The sequence below is a fragment of the Dysidea avara genome, chromosome 9, assembly GCF_963678975.1.
Source record: "Dysidea avara chromosome 9, odDysAvar1.4, whole genome shotgun sequence".
Lineage (NCBI taxonomy): Eukaryota > Metazoa > Porifera > Demospongiae > Dictyoceratida > Dysideidae > Dysidea > Dysidea avara.
In genome coordinates this window covers 21,863,947-21,891,243 of record NC_089280.1, presented here as the reverse complement: position 1 = coordinate 21,891,243, position 27,297 = coordinate 21,863,947, and the positions used below count along the sequence as shown (strand labels likewise).

General features: G+C 38.3%; 3 protein-coding genes across 4 annotated transcripts; 2 read left to right on the top strand and 1 right to left on the bottom strand.

The window, feature by feature from the left end:
* Positions 1 to 1,180: 1,180 nt before the first annotated feature.
* LOC136265930 (medium-chain specific acyl-CoA dehydrogenase, mitochondrial-like) lies at positions 1,181 to 5,516 on the top strand. Its single transcript, XM_066060882.1, has 14 exons — positions 1,181 to 1,336; positions 1,670 to 1,748; positions 1,803 to 1,900; positions 1,951 to 2,020; positions 2,083 to 2,183; positions 2,272 to 2,352; positions 2,574 to 2,651; positions 2,702 to 2,754; positions 2,973 to 3,078; positions 3,178 to 3,249; positions 3,299 to 3,367; positions 4,033 to 4,305; positions 5,169 to 5,240; positions 5,290 to 5,516. The coding sequence occupies exons 1-14, from the start codon at positions 1,298 to 1,300 to the stop codon at positions 5,359 to 5,361; spliced, it is 1,263 nt and encodes a 420-aa protein (XP_065916954.1). The 5' UTR covers positions 1,181 to 1,297; the 3' UTR covers positions 5,362 to 5,516.
* LOC136265927 (choline transporter-like protein 2) lies at positions 5,384 to 22,906 on the bottom strand. Of its 2 annotated transcripts, none has more exons than XM_066060878.1 (25): positions 22,756 to 22,906; positions 22,333 to 22,387; positions 22,052 to 22,125; positions 21,941 to 21,991; positions 19,396 to 19,426; positions 19,145 to 19,262; positions 18,812 to 18,931; positions 15,904 to 15,964; positions 15,080 to 15,236; positions 14,930 to 14,972; positions 14,115 to 14,155; positions 14,008 to 14,058; positions 13,431 to 13,492; positions 13,100 to 13,249; positions 11,604 to 11,703; positions 10,309 to 10,401; positions 10,027 to 10,159; positions 9,786 to 9,874; positions 9,531 to 9,657; positions 9,427 to 9,473; positions 8,707 to 8,908; positions 8,410 to 8,554; positions 8,080 to 8,171; positions 6,797 to 6,881; positions 5,384 to 5,663 (listed from the first exon to the last, which is right to left on the bottom strand). In XM_066060878.1, exons 1-25 carry the CDS (start codon positions 22,817 to 22,819, stop codon positions 5,509 to 5,511), a joined length of 2,346 nt encoding a protein of 781 aa, XP_065916950.1. In that variant the 5' UTR covers positions 22,820 to 22,906; the 3' UTR covers positions 5,384 to 5,508. The 2 variants fall into 2 exon arrangements, with proteins under 2 accessions (XP_065916950.1, XP_065916951.1); XM_066060879.1 differs by lacking the exon at positions 5,384 to 5,663 and adding an exon at positions 6,274 to 6,609.
* Positions 22,874 to 27,169, top strand: LOC136265931 (uncharacterized). Its single transcript, XM_066060883.1, has 4 exons — positions 22,874 to 23,904; positions 24,418 to 24,490; positions 26,703 to 26,857; positions 26,912 to 27,169. Exons 1-4 carry the CDS (start codon positions 22,948 to 22,950, stop codon positions 26,969 to 26,971), a joined length of 1,245 nt encoding a protein of 414 aa, XP_065916955.1. The 5' UTR covers positions 22,874 to 22,947; the 3' UTR covers positions 26,972 to 27,169.
* The last annotated feature ends 128 nt before the right edge of the window (positions 27,170 to 27,297 follow it).

The window sequence follows — 27,297 nt, the reverse complement described above, 5'->3', positions numbered from 1 at the left end:
TGGGTACAGTAACAATAGAACAATACAAAAAGAACAGTTAAATTAATACCTTACACCACAAGACTTATACAATGTAAATGACCTAATGCATGAAAACCTACAAAAACAACCACAAGTGCATATAATTACAACCAATGAATTCTAAATATGTGTTCCTATAAAATATCACACTTCATGCATTTATAAACACATATACTTAAAAGTGCATTCTTTAACAGAATCTCTACAAGCAGGGGGCTGGATTCTTCACTCTTCTATAGTGAACTTCTAACTGAATGTAGGTCACATAATATACGTATGCTGTAGAACACTGATAATCTGGTCACTATACTATGTGGATGACAAAAGCATGCATGGAAGCAGGAGTTCATAACATGAGTGTCTAACTGGAGGCCAGTAAATCTAGCTATGAACTTTTGGTGGAAGGTATAGAACCAGAATGTGGGTTTGATACGTATATATAACAGTGCAGAAATTAAAATGACAAAATTTAATTTCAGTTGGCATGCTGATTCTTTTTACCAGCCGCATAGCTTAAACAGAATCCTTTCAGATGTTCGAAGTTCTTGAGCCGTAAACCGCATGCAAATGTAATTTTGACCACTCCTATTGATTCTTGGAAGAACTTAAGCTAGTTGGAAGAACTTAAGCTAGTTCTTAATTTCTTTCTTTTCATTGTCTTTTCTTGACACCCATGTCTGCCTGGTCACACACTGAACCACATTTATATGGAAGGAGTGGACCAGTGTAGGTACCACAATTAGGATATGGATACTGTGAAAGGCCCCAGGCATAAAATGTTATAGCTATATACATCGGTCTTTTTCCATATATAAATGAATATAGCCGGCTAGCTAAAATAAGTAAAATAAAAGTTTGGCAACAAAGTGATAGCTGGTATGCATTTATGGGCTCCGGGTTGTGTCTGCACAAATCAGTGCTGATTACCTAATAACTGCTGTCCAAATCCTTAAAAAACTAAAAAAATATTATGCTGCACCCAGGGTGATTTTTTTCAGTTTTCCTAATCGTTGCCCAACTATTAACTCAATAAAGTTGAGAATCCCTAGTTGAGATGGTGGTATGATCGATGGCCAGACATGAGACCACCACCGCTTTTGATTTTGCCTTACAGATGCAACATATAAGGTGATAAAATAACATCACAGTGATTGAAAGCAATTCTTGTACATTTTAGCCATAAAATAAAAGGGGAGTATACGAAAATAACCTGTCGTGGGAGTGACGGATCACGTGAAGTGCAGTGGTGGAAGTTGAAGAACTCGGACAATAAACAATGTTCCATCACGTAGCTCGCCGTTGTAGCAGTTTAATTGTGAGTTGCTTGAAATGATTATATTAGTCCGTGTGAGTTCATGCTATTAAAAATAAAAATCGGTCTGATGAAATTCCCGCGTCCTTTGACGTGGCTTGTTATTTCCTTAACTCTTAATAAATTGTCTTTGTATTCAAAAACTTAGCAGATTTCGTTCACCAATGCCACCGCAGTTTCGTAGTGTTGGGTAATGTCTAGATTGCTCATTGCTTCACTGTAGAACATCGTGACCTTTTCTATAGAAACCGGGGTCAAACATCTGCCTTTTCGCGCAAAGAAGCTGAAGCTAGTGCTTGAGAGATTTACAAGTTGTTTACAATTTGTTTCTTTCAGACAACCCCGTTGTTAAGGAGGCTGACGACTCCAGCTGCAAGTGCAGCGGCAGACATTGCTGCCAATGGATTAAATTTTGGTAAGGTTAATGTATTAAAGTCTGTCGTGGTCACTTTATTAATTGTTTACACAGAACTGACAGACGAACAGAAGGAGATACAGAAAACAGCTAGACAGTTCACTCATGATGTTGTCATTCCTGCTGCACCAGAGTTAGATAAAACTGGCAAGGTATGATAAAATATAACATTTTGTTTTATTTCCTTGTTTGTACCCAACAGTATCCATATGATATATTCAAGCAAGCTTGGGAGCTAGGCTTCTTGAACACTTGTATTCCAGTAGAATATGGTAATTGTGTATTGTTTAAATGTTTGTCCAGCTGGCAAGTTGTGTTGGTTTGGTGTATGAAGGTGGTACGGGCATGTCTGGAATGGATGGGATGTTGATAGTTGAAGCAATAGCTTATGGTTGTAGTGGAATATCAACTGCCATACTGAGCAATGATCTGGCAGTAAGTGCAGTGTATGCGTTCGTGTGTGTGTGTGTGTTATTATTATTATTGTACCACATCTCATCCAACCTATTTACATTGTTCTCAGCTAACACCAGTGCTGGTGGGTGGAAATCACGAGCAGAAGAAGAAATACTTTGGAAAGATGGTTGAAGCACCCATTCAAGCTGTAAGTGATTTAAAGTAATGGCTCTTATACCTGATACATATACCTAATACTGTAATACAAAAAAAGAGATTGTTTTCATACATTTGCGAAAACTTTTGTAGCTAGGCGTTTCATTAACGTAAAAGCTAGGTTGTAAAATACTATTAGGAAAGAGGAAATATACTTTTAGGCTAGCTAGTAAATCTTCTGTTTTTTTTTTTGTTTTTTTTTTGCCATTCCAGGCTTACTGTGTTACAGAGCCAGGTGCTGGATCTGATGTGGCTAATATTAGGACAAGTGCTGTCAAGAAGGGTAATGATGTGAGTGATATGGTAGTAGTGTGTGTGGGTGGGTCAGTGTTGTCATCCAGTGGGTGATTAATGGACAGAAGATGTGGATAACTAATGGTGGAGTAGCTGACTGGTAAGTGTGTGTGGGTGTGCGTGCATGCATGCGTGTGTGTGTGTGTGTGTGTGTTGGGTGTGTGTGTGTGTGTGTGTGTGTGCGTGTGTGTGTGCACATGTGTATATATGTGTAGTGTTTAGACATTAAGTTCAGTGAATGCACTTAATCCGATCCCTAGGTGTACTGTAATGTACAGTGTATCTCATTTCAACACTTAGAATATACTTGTTCACCAGGTACTTTGTGCTAGCCCGTACTGATCCTGACATCAAGAAAGGGTTCAAAGGATTGACTGGATTTATAGTGGATGCTGACACACCAGGAGTGACTAAAGGACGAAAAGTAAGCATGCCTAAAACATACGTATGTGGATAAGCACACATACATGGCATATGCACACATGCATGCACTCACACACTACACAATGTTGTACATCTACAGGAATGGAACATGGGTCAACGTGCTTCAAACACTGCTGGAGTTACTTTTGAAGATGTGGTTGTACCAAATGAGGTGAGCTCATCCATAGCTATCAATTACAAATACATTTCATACTCTCTAGAATCTTCTTGGAGCTCCTGGTGAAGGGTTTAAAATTGCAATGAAAGCATTTGATCATACGAGACCTCCAGTAAGGAAGTTTGTCTCTGTGTGCGTGCGTGTGTGTGAACCCAAGCTGGATGCTATTTCCTTAAAATAAATTTAGACCACTTACTAACTGCACACACACACACACTTCTGTGATTGTGTAGCAAATGCTATCATGTTGTAGAATACAGGTGTGTTGGTCTCCTTCCTCATTGTTGTTTACAATCCCACATTACTTGATGTGCTTATTAGAATATATTATCACATCATGTGGTGATAATATTGTGTAATTTACACCCAATAGTAATAACAGTAAACATGTTCACTACATGATTTCATCTTATGGTGTTGTTAAGTTGAGGTTCTTTCTTGTTAAATAATTATGTTGTAATTTGTAGGAGCATAATTCCTGTACATTGTTTAGTGATGGTATATACTCCAAGTCTCCAACAAGCCTATAACATGTCAAGTGATTAGGACATTTGTCATAATTTTGCAGCTTTAAAACTTGGCTATGGGCTTCCATGATAATCCTGTGCAGTAAACCAACATTCAAATAGCCAATTGAAAGATTAACATTTTAAATTGAAGTTATACCTAATATGATTACTCTATATAGGCTCCTGGACAGCTTTGGGCCATCCAATAGCGTCCTGAATATCAAGATGTCCTGATTTTTCCTGTAAACTTTTTTTTCTGTTATCACAGGTGGCAATTGGTGCTGTGGGTGTTGCCCAGCGAGCAATGCAGGAGGCCCTGAACTACTCACTAGAGAGGAAGACATTTGGAGTACCATTGATACAACATCAAGCTGTTGCTTTTATGTTAGCTGACATGGCCATTGGTATTGAGACTGCTCGATTGGTGTCCTACCGAGGTGCTTGGGAACTAGATCAAGGAAGACGTAACACCTATTATGCCTCAATTGCTAAGTGTTATGCCAGTGAAGTGGCTAACAAGTGTGCCACTGATGCTGTACAGGTAGGCCTGAGACTATTATGCTTTTGAGCAATATACTCCACAATTTTTCCTACTATGCTCCAGTCATACTCAGTTTCGCCCATTATGTTCATAGAAAATTGTACCTTCTGCTCTATTAGAGTATCTAACACTGTCTTCACATGGACACTGATCAACCCACACTTTCAATCTAGTACACAAGTAATCATCAGATGATGGTATTCATTAAGTGATAATTGTCTTCTGAGCACTGGGTTCAACCCCTACTGCTTTGTAGGTACTTATGACATTCGAAAGTTAAGGAGCTCATACTAACCCAGGTTGAATGTTCAACCTAGTTTTAAAGTGACCATATGAAATAATGTGAACATTATAAAATGCATGACCGTTCCATTAGAGCATCTTGATATACTTCCCAAGTGGTTAGTTTTATTAGCATGCAAACATGCAGAGTTTCAACTTCAGATACACAAAAAATTGTGCTTATTATGATGGCATTATGTTCAGTGCTTTTGCATATCCATTATGCTGGTATAATTGGTGCAAGCTATTTATGTAGGATCCAAGCACACAGTTTAAACATTCATTGCAAGTTAGGACCTGGTTACTAAAACATAGTGGTCTTGTCAAGGAGGTGGCTGCTGTCATGGCAGGGATGTGCCCATGGTGGTGGACAGGGTTGAGTCCAGTAATGTTGTGTGGGGCTTTAACTCGTGTAGTAAGTGGTAGTGGTGGCTGTTTTATTAGAGTTCGTTGGTGCTGTCCCTGCCATGGAAAATTCTCTTTTTTAATACTATTTCATTCTTTGGAAGGATGAAATAGCATTTATATGGCACTTATAGAGCTTCTAGTGTGAATTCATTTTCACTGTTTTCCCCATTTAGATATTTGGTGGAAATGGTTACAATAGTGAATACCCGGTAGAGAAACTGATGAGAGATGCTAAAATATATCAGGTATGCATACCAACTATATGACACACTCTCAACTCATTTGTAAAACTAGATTTACGAAGGAACCAGCCAAATCCAGAAGGTGGTGATTGCAAGAGAAATGGTGGAACGTCTACAGTCCTAAAACGATATGCACATTACCTCAATGAAAGTTTATGCAAGAAATATAATAATAAATATACCAATGACATTATTACATTAAGACACGCACACATACGTATTATGTCCAGTGTGTTGCACTGTATAGTTGTGTTAAGTGATAGATGCTAGGTCAGGGAACATCTGTCATTTGCAAGTTTTTGTTGTTGTCTGTTCTTTGCTGTGTTTCCTCGGGGGTAGTTTCATTCTTGACGTTTATGATTTTCCTCAACTCAGGGCTCATAAAGTAGGGCTTGTCTTTGCCATTGTTTCTCTCTGAGTCTTCCACTGCAACAAAACAAACAATGAATATCAAATTGCGTGTAAGGATACATGAAGAACAGTTAACTACAAATTATCAACAACTTTAAAAATATGACTTGTGAAGTCTTAGTTCTGCACCAGTTTAACAGTGATTTTTGCATTTTACTCTAATACAGCAAACTCTCCACAACTGACACTGGGACCTAGAAATTGCAGCCGAATGCCTTAAGGTGGTAACAAACAGCAACCAAATTTTTTGCTGCTAGTATCTATTGTGCTCTGTAATCTTACACCCGCCTTAGGGAAGGTCCTAAGAACAGCTCACTGTTCTCCCATTTATGTACACGTTTAAATTTATCAGTCCAATTGCTTAAAAGGTGCACAAACCTTAACACCAGCAGCCATCTTTCCCACCAAATACTTTATGTAGGACTTACTGTGTAAAGTTTTCAGACTATTTAATTGTGTACTGAAGTTTACAACAGTATTCAAATCACATGACAATTGCGTGGGGCATGATCATCACAATGAGTTTGAGAGTAGACAGCTGCTACACAGTCATGCATAGTGTCACAAGATTCGAATAGAGATGCTAACGTCAGTATACATGCCACTATTGCACAATTCTCTGATATACTCTTGATGAGAACTGACTTTGTTATCAGCAAACAAAAACATACAAAATCTAACTGTTGTTGAGGCAAATATGTACAGTGTGAAACTACTAAATGATGAAAGTTTGCTACAAAATATGAAATGATAAATGAATTGATAATCAAACAAGTTAAATGTTCCCTGTACAAAACTGGTTGGACTTGTTGAATTGGTTACTCGACCAGGGCAGTCTCATCACTTCCATGGCGCTGAGGAGATGGCGGATTCATTTCGTTGTGGAGATCCATCAGTTTTTGTAGACTTGGGTCCATGAAGTAGGGCTGGTCCTTACCATTGTTGCGTTCCAAGTCCTCCACTAGAGCAGGATCAAAAAATCCCTCTCAACAGCTTCACATGCAAATTGTATTGCAGCTGTTTGCTGTCATATTTCAACCACACTGATCTACTGTACGTTTTAATGATAAAAGTTTAGCATGCGTGTGTGTGTGTGGGCAGTGAGTGGTGTGTGGATGCATAGTTCACAGTCAAGTACACAAACTTACAGAAACAGATAAAGACGGTGTCCACAGCCATCAGGAACACTCCAGTAAACCCAGCAGCCACCAAATATGCCACAAAACATAATACCTAACACACAAGGACATACAACTGAATATCCATATTGCCACACTAGTGTATTTAAAATTATTGATTTAAAAATGAAGTAGGGATCCGAGTGATAAAAAGTAGTGGAACAAGTGATGAATGATTGTATTATATAACATAACCCTGTGGGAAAATCTCACATTTCATAACAATTATTTTGTTTAACACCAAAGTATGGACTTTCCCAGGGAAATAATACCCCATATCTTGTTCCATTACATCATTTTTGAAATTAATCATTTTTAGCTCAGGTAAGCTATGGTACATGTGTGACCGTTCTCTATTAGAATATCAAACATGGCTGTTGTATTAGGGTGACTACTTTATTAGAGTATCTCATCCAATTGGTGTGGTCTTTCATGCTTCATATTTCACCATGCTACCAATAAGAGCTAGGCATATATTTTATGATCAATCACTATAAGTAAAGCTAGATCATTAAGGGGTGTGTCCCGCAATTGTTATTGGTCCAGCTGGATTGTAAAAGGTCCTATCGTTCAGGTACAGTGTCTACCAACTGTCTACCAGAAATATATCTCTTAAAGCAGCGTGAACACTTTTAAATAAATTTGTGGCCGCTAAATACAGAAAGTGTTACAGTTTCCTAGGATGACCAGCATGATTGAAGATAAAAGGCAAGGTGATGAGGGCAAGCACTCACCAGAACCCAAAAAGGCGCATGCCATTGGTGAGTTTGTTATTGTGGCTAAAAATGGTGGTCATAAAATGCAACATTTAGCCCCTAGCCTAGTGACTGTGGTCATGCAGACCAAAAATTGGGTTAGGGCAATTTTTTTTTTAATATTAGGGCTTATATGTGTATGTGCCTTTTTGTTTGACTTCAGATACACTAACACTAACCGTTCCGCAAGGTACTTTTGCCCCTTAAGATGTTTCTAGGGTAGTTTTAAGATGTAACATTCTGGTGGGAGCCATTCATTACTGGAACAACCCCTACTTAAAACAGTACTACTGTACTGTTTGATAAACAAACAGGAAACTTCTACAACAATTGACCACAATGAGCATTTAAATCTCATCACCATGGGAAACTGTGAAATATTTCTATACCTACAGCAGAGAAGTGGGGTTGACTAAAGCGAAAACACTTAGCTATCATTTTGGACGTTTTCCACCAGCCACTCTCGAGGTCCCTCCCATTTCTAACATTTCTACTTACCAGTATTGGAATGAGATAATAGTTGAGCCTTCTTCCCCAAATGTCTTCACCATAGTTTGTGTATCCCCCAAATGCCAGCCAAGCAACTCCAGCTACAAGGATAAGATGAGACATTGTCACAGTTCAACTTTAGTACAAAAAGCAGTAAATCTGCTATAGCAGTGGCTGTGACAAACATGATTTTGTTCTTGAAAGACCAGTTTGGAATGGAAGGTCTATCATGATACATAGAGACCTATGTTGTTAAAATTTAGATTCATGTTTTACACATACAATCCGACAACATTAACAGTTCAAAAAAAGAAAACAAACCCTAACATTAAAACATACCCACTGCAGCCACAATACAGATCTCCCCTAGGAACAGCAGGAACCTGACAATGTTGTCCTTGACAACTGTTCTTATGATGTTCCTCAGTAATAGGCTGACCACCTTACACGTCGCCACACAGAAGTTATGTCCATATATGGCAATCTGAATGATCAAATACACACACATAATGTATATCCTATACATATGTACATAGTGACTAGTGTATGGCTTGAATAGACACATGTGCCTCTATTCAAGCCAGTTTTAAACCTATGTTTAAGGCCACTGTATCTTACACATAGTACAATGTGTACCTCAATGTAAGCCTGGCGATTTACATAACGAAGGACTTTTTCCAGGCACCAGAAGCAGCACTGGAAGATGGAGAGCATTATTTGAGCCCAGCGGGCCTCCTTCCTCTTCTTCAGCTGTCGTTGAATGTACCCCAGGATAAATCTGATGAACTGAACGATGGCAATTATGAGAGCACCAAATGCAAGAGAGCCACTGTGATATCTAAAAACAAGAAAAAAAGGGTAAATAATTGGTCTTGTTTGTAGTGATTATAACATGCAGTGAATTATATATAGCTCAAGATCTCATTAATCTATTATTCAAGCTGCAGGACCTAGTTGGGTTTGTTGATAACTAGATGAATTTTTTCTCTCTCTCGCTATATCTGCTACGGTGCTCAATCCATTTTGAGTGATTCCAGTAGTGAACAATCCAATAAGAGTTCATTTATTTTACAAGCCAAACTCAGGGTTGCAGTAATGCAATATCGCCATGGCACCATTGCTCTGTGAGTGATACCAATAATGAACAACCCAATTACAGCCCATTTATTTAACAAGCCAGTCACAGGGTAAAGAAAAGAGAGAACAGTTGTAAGGACTGTAAATAGAAGTCATCTACTCAAATAGAGCAGTCAAATTACTCTAATAGAGCAATCACTGTAGATTGCTATTATACACGAGGCTCTGCATTTGGAATTATCATATCTTTGGCAGCCGGCACACACACAAAACACTCACACTAGAGTTCTGGAGAAAGCTCTGAAGACAGCAAACCATGGCACATCCTGCAGAGTGAAAACAGCAATACACAACATCATACAAACAGAAATATAATACACAACCTTCTTGTCAAAAGTCCAGTAGTAGGTGGCAAACGCTCCAGCCAATGTACACTCTCCAAGAGCTAGTATAAAGTTAGCAATCCAGAACAGGCCAAACAAGTGGAATAACTGTATTCCTAGCAGAAAACTGAAACAACAAAAAATTAAATAAGAACTAAAAATTTCCCACAGCTCAAACGGCCGCTTACTTACAGCCACCCACGCCGCTCACTTGTATACAACCGCACCCACTCACAAACAGCCACACCCACTTACTCGCTGGTGATGAAATCATCAAATACACACTGTGCCAACACACGTCGTCCATCTTCAGTTACCATATCAATAGAACCATTAACAAAATCCTGCAAAAGAAAAGTAAAAGATAAGCATAATTGCTTCGTTTACACAGCCCAGACTGAAAACAAATTTAAACTCATAAATACAGCTCACTGTAAAGTAAATAATATATATTTGATACATTCTTAATGGTGTTATTAGCTACACAAATACTCACCCCTGCACGATCACAGTCAGAGTTGTTAAAATAAGAGATGTTATAAAATTGTGACAGATATTCAGTATCATTATCAGAAAGACTGTCATTAAATGTGGTGATGTATTGTGCCTCTGAGGAAGTTACTAAGAATCTGTGATGATCTTGAGTTAAGGTGGAATATAAAGAATAGAGAGATGTGTTTCTTTAAGTTACTTCTGTGTTCACAAAAAATTACTTGGATTGACACACACCCACGCACACACGGGGACACACACTACATTACACACAATAGAAGGATACACAGCTACCACCACCCAATAGGTGAAGAGGGCTACCAATAGGATCCAAGTTACCAGAGGGTAGAACAAGGTGGATGGAATTGTACCAACAGCCCTGTGGAGAAAAACACATCAAGTACATATATTTGTGTACATGATTCAAAGTTGATGTTGTGCTACGTAAAAACCAGGTATCTATGCTATTACTGTCAAGAGAGTAATTTATGTTTAATAATACATGTAAATTACTCAGTTACTAAAATTAAATATTTTTCATAATTCACCAATTATTCTGTAATTCATCAATTATGTTGCTGTGTATCGCTTTATCGTTAAAGAAGTATAACTTTCTTTAAACTACCAACTACAGTAGCTTCTCAATTTTATAGCTTGTCTACCATGTTTAAGTAATTTGCGAGAAAGAGCCCTTTCAATTCAAAAGGATACACTTTCCTGGTGGCTTACAAGGCTTGCTACATTATTTTTACACCTGTTACACCACAGTGACAAATCCTCATTCCTCATTAAGCTGTTTTAGTGATGGACTACACCGCCCTTCAAGCAAACATGACAAAAATGGATCACAAAAAGCTAACCTTCAGCACAGTACATATATAACCCTTAACACGCATAACCCTATATATAGGCAAATACGCATGGTTGTAAACAAAGTGCTATAACTTTCAAAGCATACCTCCTATGGCTAAACAATTTACTTCATTCTGTTACAATGATACCTAGGGCTTTCCCCTTTGTGCTAAAGCATGATGCCAGAGCTCGCCATGTAATCAACTTTTCATTAAATAAACACACAAAACCTTTACATACCTTTATATAAAATGATCCATAACTTGATGGTGGTTGTTCCGATCGACTTCCAATAAGGTTTGTTCGCTTTAGCACTAAATTTGTATTAGGCCATGCAAAGCTCACGTGATTAAACCCACAATCGAAGTTAAACACATGGCGAGAAGCTTGATTGATGGATAACACTTGCCGTTGTTCTTTGCTTCATAACAAGTAAGTCTTCACTGTTACAGTGTTTATTTAACCTTCCCCAAGTAGCCCAGTGAATAGACTTGTTATCAATGTGTAGTCTAACCACGAATGCGTGAAATGTGTAAACACGCATTCCCCAAAGTTTCATGCGCGTTTAAGGGTATATAAACAGCCATCAAATATCATTCATTAAATAAAGGCACAGCTTAAAGTTAGTTGCTCATGTGGGTGTGTACATCAAACCTGGTGTATACCGTCATACTGTACAAATGCATGCAAAAACGTTAACCCTATACAGACAAAAATGTGGTTGCTTACTTGCTGGCTACTTTAATCAGAGCAACTGCAATCAGTATCCTCTTCCGCAGGCACAGTAATGCCAGCAGTAGTATCACAAATATTATAGTAGAAATAATTGCTATGTATAGTAAAACAAAATTGTTAAATTTTTTTTCAAAAACATGAAATGATGACGTGTGTGCGTGTGCATGTTGTTTGATGATTTGAAGAAGGCATACAAACTCTGTGCCTAGGGATGCATTGTGGACAATCTTTGAGAAGTGTGGTGTTCCCCCTAAGATGTTGATGAGTGTATTCAGGTCCTTTCATGAGGGAATGTCTGAAGGAGTTGTCTGAAGTTAGAAATGGCTTGGCACACAGTGGCTCCCAAATATCTATTTTAATGCTATGGTGGACACTGGCCAGATGGGATCCAAGTTACTGAATTACAGTTTGTTGATGATCTTGTGCCAGTCTGCCTTTGAATATGTTGGAAGTAGCTTTGTTGTAGGGGCATGTGTTGACTGTAGGTTTTCCCAAAACTAAGGGTAGGGGTTGGTATGGTTATGAGGGCTGGTATATTGGTGATGATGTTACTCCACTGATTGGGGAGCTAGGGAAGTGAAATAGAAAATGTGATTACCTCAGCGAAAACCCATATAGTTTGCACAACTTTCAAATTTCTTTTTATTTTCTCAGCATTATCTGCATTGTTCAAGGAATGGTTCACCAAAGTTTCAGTTGATTATGATGAGTAGTTCTGGAATTACAGCGCTAGACAGTAGGAAGAGCAAGGAAATCGATTTGTACGGTGACTATACTAAAAATAAACTACAGGCGCTTGCATTCACAGCCATAACTTCCGTTTGGATTAGTCTATAGAGTTGGGATTTGGCTTACAATGTTCATCATGGACTGGCAGATCGACCAAGGTTTAGTTTTCACCCAGCAGTTACTTGCGCATATGTGTATGAAGACAGTTTTATTGAAGAAACGGCAACAATTTTGTTTACGCCTACCGCATCGTAAACAAACATACGTGACACGCAAACCATTGGGGCTACAGAAATTTAATAAAGATTTTAGAACTACCCATGACTTGGCGAATAAGATGGTGTATAGGTTTAATTGACTTGAATCTTCCTTCTCTTGATTAAAACTTGCATAAACTTTTCTTTGTAACACATGTAATTTCACCAATTTTTTAAAATTTCGTTTTTCTCAAACGCTTGCTTGTGCGAACCAGACGGGTTTTTACTGAGATGGTCACAAATAGAAATGGTGGCTGGGTTTATGTACCTGGGATCATGTCTGTGCAGGTTACTAGTGAGGTGGCATGTAGAATTGGCAAAAGTTTCTAAGGCATGCTTGTGTGACTGACTGACTGTGTCATCCAAAAAGAATGTGTGTATTGTGCGTACGTGCGTGTGCACGTGTGTAGTACAGACTTAAGATACTTAAATCGACAGCGACATGTAAAAAGAGTACCCCATTTTAAAAATACACTGTAATGACTACCATACTGTCTCACATACCAATAGCCAGCCATGTTTCTTGCTGGTATTCCCACCAGTCCAGCTCCTCGTTGAGGTCGTTGATGATTTCAACATCACTAGTGACCTCACTGTCATCAGCTGTGTCAGAGTTACTGAACACTGAGTACTGGTACCAGGAAACTATCATCACTGCATAGAGAGAATAATGAGTGGAAACTATATAGCATGTTATTGTTGTGATAAGCACAGAAATGTTTAATAGACAAGGATGTAATGTGTGAAATGCTGACTAAAAAGCACTAGATGGACACACACACACACACACACACACACACACACACACACACACACACTACATGTACACACTCACCTGCTACTATCATCAAAAATGCTAACAATATACCACCCCAGATGATAATCGGTGCCAAATACCTTTAAACGTGAAACATTGACAGTTTGACATATCAGCAACAATAGCTGAATGCTCTATTAGAATATTTCACAGTAAAAATGGAATAGCAGATGGAATTAATAGCATTCTTCAATGGGCAAAATAATGAAGAGCTTTTGGAATCACATTCCACAACTACGTATATAAACGTATAACTACCTAGTTGGGCATTTTTCTTGTGATAGTTTATTGACAAAGTAGCAGTGTACTGCCTTTTCAGTGTAGAAATTGCTAAACAGGTTAAGTTGGTATTAATAGTAAGGTAGTGATGTGGTGCATTGTGTTACCAGGACAACGTGTTACCAGGTCATCATGCATTTTGTATCATGCATTCATAAATGTACTAGAATAGACCTCCTTTGACTATTCTGTATTCTGTATTGATGTGTCTGCAGTGGTTGGCACCAGACAAAACGAAAACTTTTTGAACACTAGTTTAGCATAAGGAACAGACATTTACTAACTTGAACAACCTATGGTTAAGCAAAGTGTTTACCTTAGCAGCACTATGTAGAGAAAACCTACAAGCAGGCATCCAAACACTCCACTACAGAGAAGTAATGATATACGCACACTGGTGAATTGCACAAGTCAGTAACTCACAGTAACAGGCCTGGCCACACTACTGCAAGATCTTGATAAACCTGGGGAGGAAAGCACAGGTTAAAAAATATTAACAATAAAAAAGAAAGCAATGAACCCACTACTTGTGGGTGGCTTTACATAGAAGAACAGTTCTAAATTGTACAACCTACCTTTTAAAAATAGTTTTAAAGCTATTACAACTTGCAAGCCGAGGAAAAGCCTGGTATCTGACCATGACACATTATGGGAATATTAACATGCCTACACCTGTAGTAGTTCTGTTCTCACAAGTTTTCAATGGAGTATACTACAGATAGTGAACTTGGCTGGCTTAGAATTAATATGATTATACGTAGGTACAGGCATCTAAATATTTAAAAAGAATAGAGTTGACTAGAGCGAAGTCTCAATGCATGTATGTGACCGGCTGATCAAAAACCTGCCATGTTTGCAAAATTACAATAGCCTCTTTGTTAGTACACACAGATGGATATAAGGAAAGCACTACACTTTGATGGATTCTCTTGTTTATGGTGAACATACTAAGCCAAGTATCATCTTTGTACCTTGTTTCAGTAATGAGTTAAGAATGATTAATTAACTGCCTGTAATATATTTACCATATATCGTTTAGGGACAAATTGAACTTCTAGCTGTTCCAACTGTCTAGTGTTATAACTTCCAAGACTACGCAACACAATTTGCCGAACCACTCCTTCATTACTATAAAGAACGGAGAAGCAATAAAGCAAACTTGAGAAATGTGTGAACATGGTGGTGGGTTTGTGCTCAACTGGTCACACATTTATTACAAGTAGTGCATGTTCACTCACATCTAATAAGAACTGTTTTCCATTTAGCAAAAGGGTAACTGCCCTGCAAAATGAGATACAGTGTATATATAAATTCAACAAAACGCACACACGACGCACATAAAAACAAACACATACTACAAAACACATACACTCCAACACTAAGCATACAGTGTTCCATCTCTGATATCACCCAAAGTAACAGTGTCCAGTGAAAAAGAAACATCGTTTTCAAGGTCTGGATCAATTGTCTCATTACCCTCTAAATACAACGCCTCATCAATTATGCTATCCAAGTCAAAGATGGTAGGAATGCATCGGCCAGCCACTAAAGGGGTGAAGAACAATGCAATCACGTAGGAAGTCCCCAAGGATGGCCTGATGTTACAAATTTCACTCATGTCACCTCTAAAAAGTGCTGATTTATACAACACACACATTTTAACTCTTTGGGAAAAATCCACAACAAGTACAAAGGCATTTACCATGTTTACACAAAGGGTTTCGACTCTGAAAACATCTTAAATTGTAACAAAAAGTCTTGGTTCTTTAAGTGTTGGCATAGAGAGGCAACTGTGCAAGCAAATCTTTTATTTTTCAAGGACCTAACTATATATATCACACAAGGTGAACTCCATACTATACACTATTATACTACATATTAGAAACAGATACCAGAATGCGTACATATGATACCCGTTACAAAATTTGCTGTCCAGATCTGAAGCCCTCCGAATAGTTGCCAATATAATTTCAAGTACTGTGTAATTCTGAGCACCTATCTTGATACAGAATTTCCGACAGTCAATACTTATTGTCAAATGTATGCTATGTTTGAATTATTAAATAAACAAGAATTTTCATCAAAAGTATACACTGCCTTATGACGTATTAGGACTAGAAATTTTTCCCTACATAAAATGAGGAGCTTGTGGGATGCACCTGTGGTGTTTACAAGCTCCTGGTAAAACACATGCTACAGTGTTAATTCTTACAATCACTGCTGGTGAGATAATAAGGAGCACAATCTCCTGCCGCAATCAGATTAGCAAGCTCCTACAAAATAAAATTTTCACTATCACCATGGATGTACTGTGTGTACATATAAGTGCATGTCATTCATGATATGTATGTGTCACATGGAAAAGGTTGACCCCAATTGTAATCCTTTACATACACTACTACATTTTTGTCCATGAAATAAGTTGCTGTTTCATGCAGAATCTATAGAGCATTCATAGATTCTTATGTATGAAACATTAACATTTCATGGACAGGATATATAATTTCTGTATAAATTCATGGCAAAAATCTACCCAGAAAATTTACATGAAAACATTTTTTATGGCTCTTTTAACATTTCATGCATGCATTGACAAATTATCTAGTAGGTTCACTAGTCAATCTTTCCAGTTATTAATGTCACTAAGGACTAAATAACGTGTGTGCATCACACATGTTTATACAATACAATAAGGTCATGTCTGTTATGCCATAGCTCTACATATGTATACACAAGTACATGCAAGTACTCATACTACACTAGACTACACACAAAAGCAAGCAAAGCCTTTGGTAGCCATGGTAACAACACTGGACATAGGAATCATTGTCGGCAAATCCTGCAGGAGGCTGTACTATGCTTCCTAGGTGAAGGCATGGGCACCAAAAGTCTCTCACCCCATGGACAGTTAGTATTTGCTTCCCAGGTTTCCATGCATGACAGCGCACGCAAGCAAGCACACACTAACACTAAACACAGGCATGCACGCACACACTACACACACAATTAAATTTAAAAATAAAGGAGGGTTCCAGCAACAAAGAGTAGTGAAACAAAATATATGAATGATGGTAGCTATGTGGGAAAAATCCTCAATGCACATATGTAGCTACCATCATTCATATATTTATCTTGTTTCACTACTTTTTTGCTGGAACCCTACTTCATTTTTTAACTTAACAATTTTTAAATGCACTAGCTTACAATTTATTTTTTATTGTAGCGTCTTTTGTTACTCCGGTATTTAGTAGGCTACAGTGATGAGCCATTAAGTACAGTATTCTTGGTTGGACACCGCCACCCACCTGCTCGATAACGAATAGTAAGTCAATACCAATCTGCAGGTGCGCACTCACTATAAATTATGGCTAAACTGCATACATGCCACCCTACATAACTATGTAGCTCGACTAGTGTCAAACATCTTTGTAATAAATTAGTGCACACGCAAGCTATGTGACTTGTAAGGAAGAGCAGTACTAGCAGTTGCAGCTTGATAATGGTGTCTCCAGCATTACAAGAGATTGATATATATATATATATATTATTATTATTATTATTACTAGGACCGCGTCACATACAACCAAGTACATACACCAACGTGACAGCCCCCCGGTGAGGCTATTAGGTGGTGAATGCATTATCCCCAAATCAACTCAATATGTCACAGTAGTGACAGATATAACACAATAGTGGCATCGTAACTAAAGGCCACCAGTAGCTAAGTGCCAGTACATCACTGGTGTGGTATAAATGGCACAGTGATGTGTACAAAGTATATGTATACAAAACATACAGGAGAGAACTATACATTATTGCAGTATTGTATGCAGCAATACATTATAGGCAACATCACCAGATAAAAATTATTAGCCAATATACAGCACAGTATATCCAACATCAACTAGAGCTAGCTACATAGGGTTCATCAGTGGTGTAGCAATGGCACAGTGATGGGTGACACACTATAATTATGCATACACAACTTGCAGGAGAAAGCTACACAATACTGTAGGAGTATGCAAGCCAGATGAACCAGATAAAGGAAGACAGCCAAGCCAGCCAGAGCCTAGAGGTAGTAGCTACGCCAGGTGAAGGCAAAAATATTAAGCACGTATTGAATTGCCTGACACCAACACAAAGAAAGTTCACCATGCCAGCTGCACAAGACAAAATTGTTTACTTGTATTTTATATGTAACTGTAAGCTTATTGTAAAGAGCGTGGCATATGTCAGTTTAATGTTTTCTTGTATTGTTTATTTACGTGAATGAATCCACTGGCAGCTGGCATGGAGACTTGAGATGTTACAAACATAAAAACTTACTTGTAATCTTCTTGTTTACACAAGTGGCTTCTGGCTCTCCTGCACGGGCATCACTAATCTTCTTCGTGCAATATGTAAGTAATTAAGCAAGGGTGTGGTACTGGGCATTATATAGAATTACACGTATGGTCAAGTCATCAGCACAAACAGGAGCGACGATTATACGTTTGTGCCTTCATTCACAGGCGAATCTATCCTCGGTTAGTTCATGTCTCTAGGCCTCGTAGTTTTCTCAAACATTAATTATTAAATTATTTATTTATTTATGACGTAATTTTAACCGCGTTTCGTATTATTCTTAGTACTTGGTTGTATAATTATTAACACTTTACAGTGACCAGCACCGAAGGTCTGACAACAACATGTGCTGCAGCCTTAGAATTACCTAACCTAATTTCAAGGACTTATATAATGGCTGGATTATTGTTAAGAAGCTGTTTCTGACTTAGTCTGTGAGTTCAGTCCACGAAATACATTACGCCCATGCAAAACACCATAAATCACTAAAACCAGCCAAACTAATCCTACCAGTTTGCTCTATGACTAGAAATAGATTACATGAACACTTACTGATAGTGTGATCACTGATGACCAGGAAGTACAATATAATTATCGTGTAAAGCACTACCTATGCAAAAAAATATAGCACTTGGGGGTGTCTCGAGGTAAATACAGCACTCAGCTTCACTTTATGCTGTATTACCCTCTCAACACACCCCTCATGCTGTATTTTTCATACATGTGTGTGTGGCAGTGCTTTAATTATAACATGTATGCATATGTGTCTCTCTTACTGCTTGGAGGGAAAAGTCACTTTCAACATCATCAAATCTCCTAGTATCTACATCATCCACACACACTGGATTGCGACGGATACCAACTTCGTTTCTACCAGGACAATGCTCCACACACACCTAAAAAGGACACAACAACTTTATACAATACATTATTGTGCTGGTATGTACTTCATAACCTCATTAATAAGACCCACTTCATTAAGTAAGTCAGCTGAGTCATAAAGCCAGTGTATTAATTACTGAGGAAATTTTCTGGGTTTCTTTCTGACTACTGGTATACACATATGTATGGCATGTGCTGTGTGCTAGTTATGTCATGTCATGCGGTACCTGAGTGGTTGGGCAGGCAAAGAGCGTCGACTCATTAGAGGACAAAATCGATTGGACTGTTGTTGTCACCACATAGATACACTCGGTAAGATCGAAGAAGAGTAGATAAGGTTTGTCTCTGTAGCATGAACACAGTAGCAGTAAGCAATATCCTGATAGGAAAATCACACACGCACGCACACACGCGCACACACACACACACACACACACACACACACACACACACACACACACACAAAACACAAACTCACTCGACTTCATCATCAACCCCACAGAGGCGACCTAAGAAAGTCACATCAGAAAGACCTCAAAATTAAGTCAACACAACACTATACTGCATAAAGCCATACACAAACTTTTAAGCTGGACTCGATGAGCTCCTGATACATACAATACATGAGATACTTCCATGTAGATGGAGAAAGTACCCCACATGTAGTGTCATGTGAGGGCACACGTTACTAATGCAACTGAGACACAACCAGTGACTATAGCTGAGCGATAGTACAACTATCACTATTCACAATTGATAGTAACTTTTATATCACGATAGTGATAGCATCACGATATTACTAGTTATCAAAGACACTCAACCTCACCATGAATAATCCAATTACACACCACGTATCTGCTTTTCTAATACCAAAAATTGCTAACTATTACACTTGTAATCTATGTTCTACTGGACTTTCACAGTTACCTTAACTTTAACAGTATCATGTTTGCTTCTTTTTTGACTAAGCACAGATATGCATAATTTATCACAATAGTATGATAGCATACTATCATAATCACGATTGTTACTCACTATCACGATAATCGATAGATCACAACTATTGCTCAGCTCTAGTGCTGACTACAAATAAGGTACCACACATTTTCAAAAGTAGCAAGGGAAAGCCTCTAAACTTCCTAGCAACAAGACAAGTATAGTGCCAATATAGTTTTATGTATTTCTGAAATGGGATACCTCTGTATATAACTGCATCCAATGTGTGTTAGCCATACAACATAGCAAACAGCAGTTTAAACATTCACGTACACAACTGGTGAATGTAGATCTTAAATTTATACTTCTTTGTTCAGCGATAATACTAGATTTCAAGTGAACTGTTTACAGCAGTAGCTGCCGACATAGACAGCAGGAGTGCAAATAAAGAAGAAAAATCACAGGACTGTGCAGGAAAGACATCAAAACCGCAGAAGCAATGCATCTACATGATAGCTACCTGACTGACACAATACTTTAGTAATCTCAACTATTTATAAAGCATAAAGAGGTAATAGCAAGAGTTCATAATATTATGAACTCTTGGTAATTAGCCTTTTCCATAATGACGTCAAAATAAAAAATGGCGACCTCTATTTGGGGGACTCTAATGTTTTCAAGTACAGGTGATATTGGGCGACAAATAAAGATCGATCATTTGTGTGATTCAGGAAGAAGATATCAAGCTAAAACTAACAGGTATGGGTATAACACAGCGGAATAAAATAGTTTACGTGGGTTTTGAAAATTTCAGCTGGTTTCGAAGATTGAGTAGAAATAACATTCCTTTATATACGTTATAACCATACCTGGTAACTTTAATTTGCTTCAATATCACGCTTTATTAACAACGAAATGGTTCATGAAAAACCTGCTGTCATAAGACGCAGTACTCGAAAATATAAGAGTACCCCAAATAGAAAACCGATGTGACGTCATTATGGAAAAAGCTTATAGGCATAGTGGAAGACAAAATATTTTGGACAATGCTGTGTGTGCATCTCAAGACTAGGCTTGGCTGGCAATATTTATTTAACACGTATTCTCAACACATTAACAGCTCTACAACTCTTATCATTGTGAACAAACAATACAGAGGGCCACACACAGAAGATATAAGCCCTAGAAACTACAAATAATAGACTGGACTCATGCAAGCTGGAAACAGCCCCTTAACATTAAAACATTATCTAGCTCTTGCAAGGCTGGAGACACCATTATCGAGCTACGACTGCTGATATTACTCCTTGTTAGAAGTCACAAAGGTTGTGAGTGGACTAATTTATTAGAATATTTACAAAACACATGCATTCGTGCATGCTAGTACTGACAGAGGCTATTGATGTAGTGTAGATTTATTCTATTGCTGCTCAAGTACTTAGCACTGGTGTCTATAGGCTAGAAAGTGTTCTTTGTTGCATATAGCCATGTAGTCTTGTGCTGCCCACCCATTCAATATTGAAAATACAAAATACTAAGTTTAGACCCATCTGCATACAGGTGTGCATCCTCTAAAAATTATGGCTAATCTAGCTATGAACCACCCTAGAAGCTATAGCTCAACTAGTCTCATACATTTTTGTAAATACTCTATAACTTAGGGCATGTACGTGTGACCTTCATGATTTATGAGGAAGAGTAGTACCAGCATTTGTAGCTCCATAATGCATTGCAACATGCCTGATATCACAGATTTTACAACCGTAGTCACAATTATTTATAAAATAGCCAATCACATTTAAGTATAGCCATTCAAATCTCGATATGATTGGCTTTCACGCGACAACAATGACTTTATGACAACGGTTATGCAATTTACAATATACATACCACAAATGTTACACCTATTACACAGCCAACAGGTTCTATTTATAGACCAGCTTTGTACAACAGCAAATCATCATAGCTTAGTGCAGTACTTTATGGAAACAATGCTAACACAGAAATTCTATCAAGTAAACACTTGATGTGTGATGTCACGTACAGCTGGATGTTGCTAAGCAACCATATTCAAATTTTCTTCTCACCTTCTGAGTCTACTGGATTAATCAGTCGCTGAGGATTACCCTCCACCCATGCTATATATGGTAACAGTAAACAAGATCATTGACTAGTTGGTAAACAAATCAGCAACTCACAGTAGATTCCAATGGCAAACATAAGAACCATAAAAACAATGAACAGAGCAAGGCAAATGATATCTGTAGGCCACCTAAAAAAAATCGTTACAAAGTGTTACAATTAAACACCATGCCACTATTTTATTTTTTAAATGTTGTATTTCTGTTTGAAAACATACAAAAAATCTTTCAACATGTGACTCAATATATAGTGTGGTTAGCACTTGCAGCTAATGACAGTAGCCATAAGACTGTCCATTGTCACTATAGATGCATTAAATGTGTACATACACTCCTACCTCTGCTTGCCATGTATGGGTCCTTTGAAGTCAGGATCATACTGCAGTGGCTCACCTGTAAAACATGACATTAACATATAACTGTGAATAATTGAGCTTGATTGTATTCAGATGTTTCAATACAGGTAGGAATGTCTACAGGCTCCAAACGTTGAGTACCATTTCCCATTTTTGGCACCTGACATAAAAGGCATTTGTAAACAGGAACTGAACGATCAAGGCATCGCTGCACTTCGTAAGTCGCTTCTTTTGGTACAGTTCAGGATAAAGAATTTTAAAAAATGCTTTTAAAATAACACCTCGTACAGGCTCTGCCTCCCGTGTTCGTCCTCCAGTGCCAAACTCGGGCCAAACTGCAAAGCAGATACAACTTCCTTGTCTCGGTCTACATTATTCTACAAAAGATTTAACCCATGTACGCACCTCCTTTCTCTTTGCCCTCTCCGAGGCATCCGCACCCACAGATCCTGCATATTCCAGCGCCCATCTTGAAGGAATGCCTTTACACCCAACTTTTCCTCAACAACGACCTTGGCGCCAGTTATGTTTTAGCGCGTCTAAAGAGTATTTTAAATACGGTCTCCTCTCAGTACAGTATTTAAATTTCTGGCGGAAATGTTTGACGAAGGATTAGAAGAGTCAGATGAAATGGATAATGAACTTGAAGAATATCTCTCGCTGTTTAAAAACACTTCAGAAACAAAGGTAAAACGGACGTCAAGCAGCACAGGGCGCATCAAACCAAAGGTACACCAGAAAAGCCTTCCTCAACTCAAATCCAAACCTTCTTTCTCACTGAAAAACAAAATGGTATCATGTTCAGATGAATCACTGACCTCCTCTTTACAGCAGAATTTGAAAATATACAATTTACAAGAGTTAAGTAGCACCATATCTTCAGTGCAACCAGAAGACAACAGTATTAGGCCAAGTGAAGACACCAGTTCAGCCATGGGTAACCTTGTGCTCACTTTAAAAGATCTAGCACCATCAGAAGCTACTTTAAACAAGAGCAAAAGTGATACAGAGGAAGATACTACCTTTGAAAGTTTCAACATCAAAGCCAACATATTTACAGTAGAAGACTTAGTAGTGTCAGAACACAGTTATAATGTGAGGAGTGTTAGCAGTGAAGTGGTGGATGAATGTATTGATAAGAGTGCAGTGAGTGAGAAATTGGTGGAGGATGGTGTTAAATTTGATACTGAGTGCCATGATAAACCAATATACAGAGATGATTTTGAAGACATAACTACTTACAAAGACGATTTTGAACAGATAGAGTATAACGATGATTTTGAAGATGAAGATAGCCAAAAGGATAAAGAGTCTTCAGACGAATCTGTGGATGAGCGTATTGAAGAAGAAGGGCAAGTTTCAAATGATGCTACAGAAGACCACTCTGGTAGTTATGATGATGATGATGATAAAGATTCTGGATCGGCAATGCTCGGTAGCAGTCGGTCTAACTCTGACACTAAACAATATACTAGTGATACCGATGAAATATCACAGACTATACAATGTTCTGAAGATAGTAGTTCTACAACTGGTGATGTGTCAAAAACTGAGGTATGTAGAAAATACTGGTAATATGGTTAGCGAGAGGTCATGAAATGTGACTGGATTTGTGAAAGGGGTCTTCCACACACATTTAAGTGGAACAAACCTTAGCAAACCCATTGTTTGTACCCATAAGTTCATCTTTAGAGTCTATCATGGTAGACCTAACATTACAAAACTAATAACCCACCTAAATTAATTTTTGACAACCACTATGCTGTCTAAGTGCAACCATGTAAACCACTACTACTTATGCTAATATCTACCTATACACTGGTTGCAACTGTGGTCAGTGAGGCAGGCTGGGTATCAGTTTTGATGATTTTTAGAATTCTACATCTGGCCATCTGTAAGCATTTTCTTGTTTTTAACGCTTTATTTGATGATGAATGGAGTAAAGGTGAAATGATGTTTCTATAATGGGCCTTTTTAGTGGCACGTGTCACTCTAGGAGGGAACTCTACTAAACAGTACTGCCGTACTGTTTGATATAGATACGTACATGTTTTTTACAAATTTCAGGTAGCTGTTCAGACTGATCCATGGCACATGACCAGTCAACTTGATGCACTCCTATCTGAAGAACCTGCACAATGTAAGTGTCTAGTAGTAGTATTGTATGCCAGTAGGGACACTATGATAATGGTGACAAGTGATGTGACATACTGGCTGTTTGCAGACTGGATCCCAGGTTGTGTGGTTCCTCAGGCACCTAGACTGCAAGCTGTAGTCACCACCTGGTCTGAGATTTTTTTTTCCTATTTCATAGCATCTCTACATGCCAGACCTGTTTCTACACTGAAGCTTATTTGCTTTCAATATGAGCACTTGCGTAAAAGGTTCTGTAGAATCTGCAGCAAAAGTCTTAGCATTGTATTGTTTGGTAGTTAAGGTAACTTTATTTATTGAATGCTATCCCACTAGGGACCTGTGAGAAGGTTGTAAAGCCTGTGAATACAGGAAGTCAGAAACATGTAACTGAAATGTTGAAAACTTGCTCATACACTTTGATACTTGTAGGATAGTTGCTGTTTTACTTACTGGAATTTGGTCCAGATTCCCCAGGCACTTCTGCACAAATTTTTATACTGGCCCCAGCATGAAAACTGTTAGTGAGGTATTGTTTTTGTATCATTGCCTGGTCTAAGAATTGCTTAATTTGGGTGAGGGGTTTACCATGGCCTAAATTTTCTTCTATGATTTGAAATGCATGGATGGAAATTGGTTTGGTATACAGTTTGACTGTTCTCCCTCAAGTATACAGTACGTTAAACTGATTGCCAAAGTGATCGCACTATTAGAGTAGTGAAACGTTTATTTATTCTGATATTATAATTTTGTCCTTTATACTCGTCCACTTCCAGCAGGGATTTGGATGTAAAAAATAACATTATAATTTTAATCCCTGAAGTGCCTAATACCATGCAGTTTTCTATATGTGACCTAATTTGGGAAAATCATCAATGTACACACATCAATGTACACACATCAATAGATTGTGAGATGTGCGAATTTATATAGCTTAGCAAGCCTAGGCCTAAAGCTACAAATTTGAACTTTTTACTGTGAGCTAGCTACCACGATTTTGAGCAACTTTTATCACGATGGTATCTGTAACACAGGCACACCACCATGGGTGGTGGGTGGGTAATTGGTGCAGTATAATGGCCAAGTAGGTCATATGGAGTCTCCAACCTAAATACCAGGCTCTAAAGACCACCTGTGCCATTCAAAGTGGAAGAAATACACAAGTTGAAATCATCTGGGCAACTGTCCAAGGATGTCCATGCCACTATAGCCATGTGTTCTAGCTGGCCAGTGGCAGTCCAAAGTGCCAGAGTGTTCCCAGAGACTGGCACACAGTCTATATAAATCCACTAGTGAAAAGCAGTCCAAGCAACTCAGTGGCATGGCTGTGGTGTGAATGTGTAGTGTGTTGGTGTGGCTATCTGTTCATATCGAAAAGTTGAGTTCAATGCTGTCGATTTCAATGCTGTGTGCATGACGATTGACGATTTTCAAAAATTTGGTCACACAGTAATATGCATGTACTAAAATTAAAATTTACAGACTTGAGGTGTGGGTGATGTAATCGAGGCTTTCAACAAGGAAAGTGGTGTAGTGTGATGTCAGTTCTTTATTAGCCCACTCAGTTAAAGATAGTGTTACAGTAGCTACCTATAAATGTCAAGGGATGTACCCAGGTTTAAAATAGCGGTGGCTACACAAGAGACAGGATGGAGTCTCAATGTGTGGGTTCTTGTGTAAGTCAATCTGTAATGGTTGGTGAGGCTGAGTGCTGGTCAGCACCAACCACTGTGGGCTCAACCCTGATATATGATATATAGGTAGCCCAAAAGTGGGATTGTGGGATTACGGGTATTGTCCTTTGGATATGTATTGTGTCCTTATGAGATGAGATTCTTCCATTGTCTGGCATTGCCCACCCCTTCACATAAAGTAAGGGTCTGGTGAAATACAAATACCAAATCATTTCGAAAGGAATTCAGTTAGACAGCATGCATAACGTCAGATGATTGCCCTTCAATTCGAACAAAAGCATTATGTTGCCAAGGTGATTTCTGTGTGAACATCATCGGCACTCATTATTTGGCTACTGCTGAATCTGGGCGGTAGAAATGATTTCACCAGACCCTTACTTTTTGCGACTAGGTAACTATATGTTACCAGTGCTTCTATTTACCATATCTGTTTCACTGTCCACACTAAAGCCTCTATTACAGCAGTGGAATTAATCTCAAAAACCACAGGTAGCGGTATAATGTCTCCTTATTTTCTGTTTCAAGGTTCAAATGCAGGAACAATGGCACTACACAATCTTATTACTCAGCAGCTAGAGTTAACAAGGAGCTTAATAGCCACTGCCCAGTCACTACATCATAGCAAAACGCTTGCCATACGTCCGGACTATCACTATGTCACGCTAGAAGACACCAAACAAGTATGGCATGGATTTTATTGATATGTGTTTTACTGCTGTTTTTCTCTCACCTAGTTTATCAAAGAGCACAAGCCGAAAGTACTTAGGAGGAAGAGGAAAAAGAAGTCGAAATGAATCAGGTTTTGTACAACTTTGTTCAAGACTTCCAAGGTGTAATGTGGATCCGATACTCTGAATGAAGTAACTGCTATTGTCTGTAGCAAAATGGCAATGTGTTATGACAATACAATAGTGCAACTCATCATTGCAATCGTATGAAAAAATAGTTGTTGTTTTTTTTTTTTTTTTTTTTTTTGTGATAAAATCGGTGGACCCAGACAGTAGTACAATGCAGGCTGTGCAATACACGTGGGTGGATTGCCTTCACATGGGGTATGTTAAACAGGTTTGCGGAATGTTTGCAACGAAAACAACCGAAAAACGTGATCCATTAACTTTTG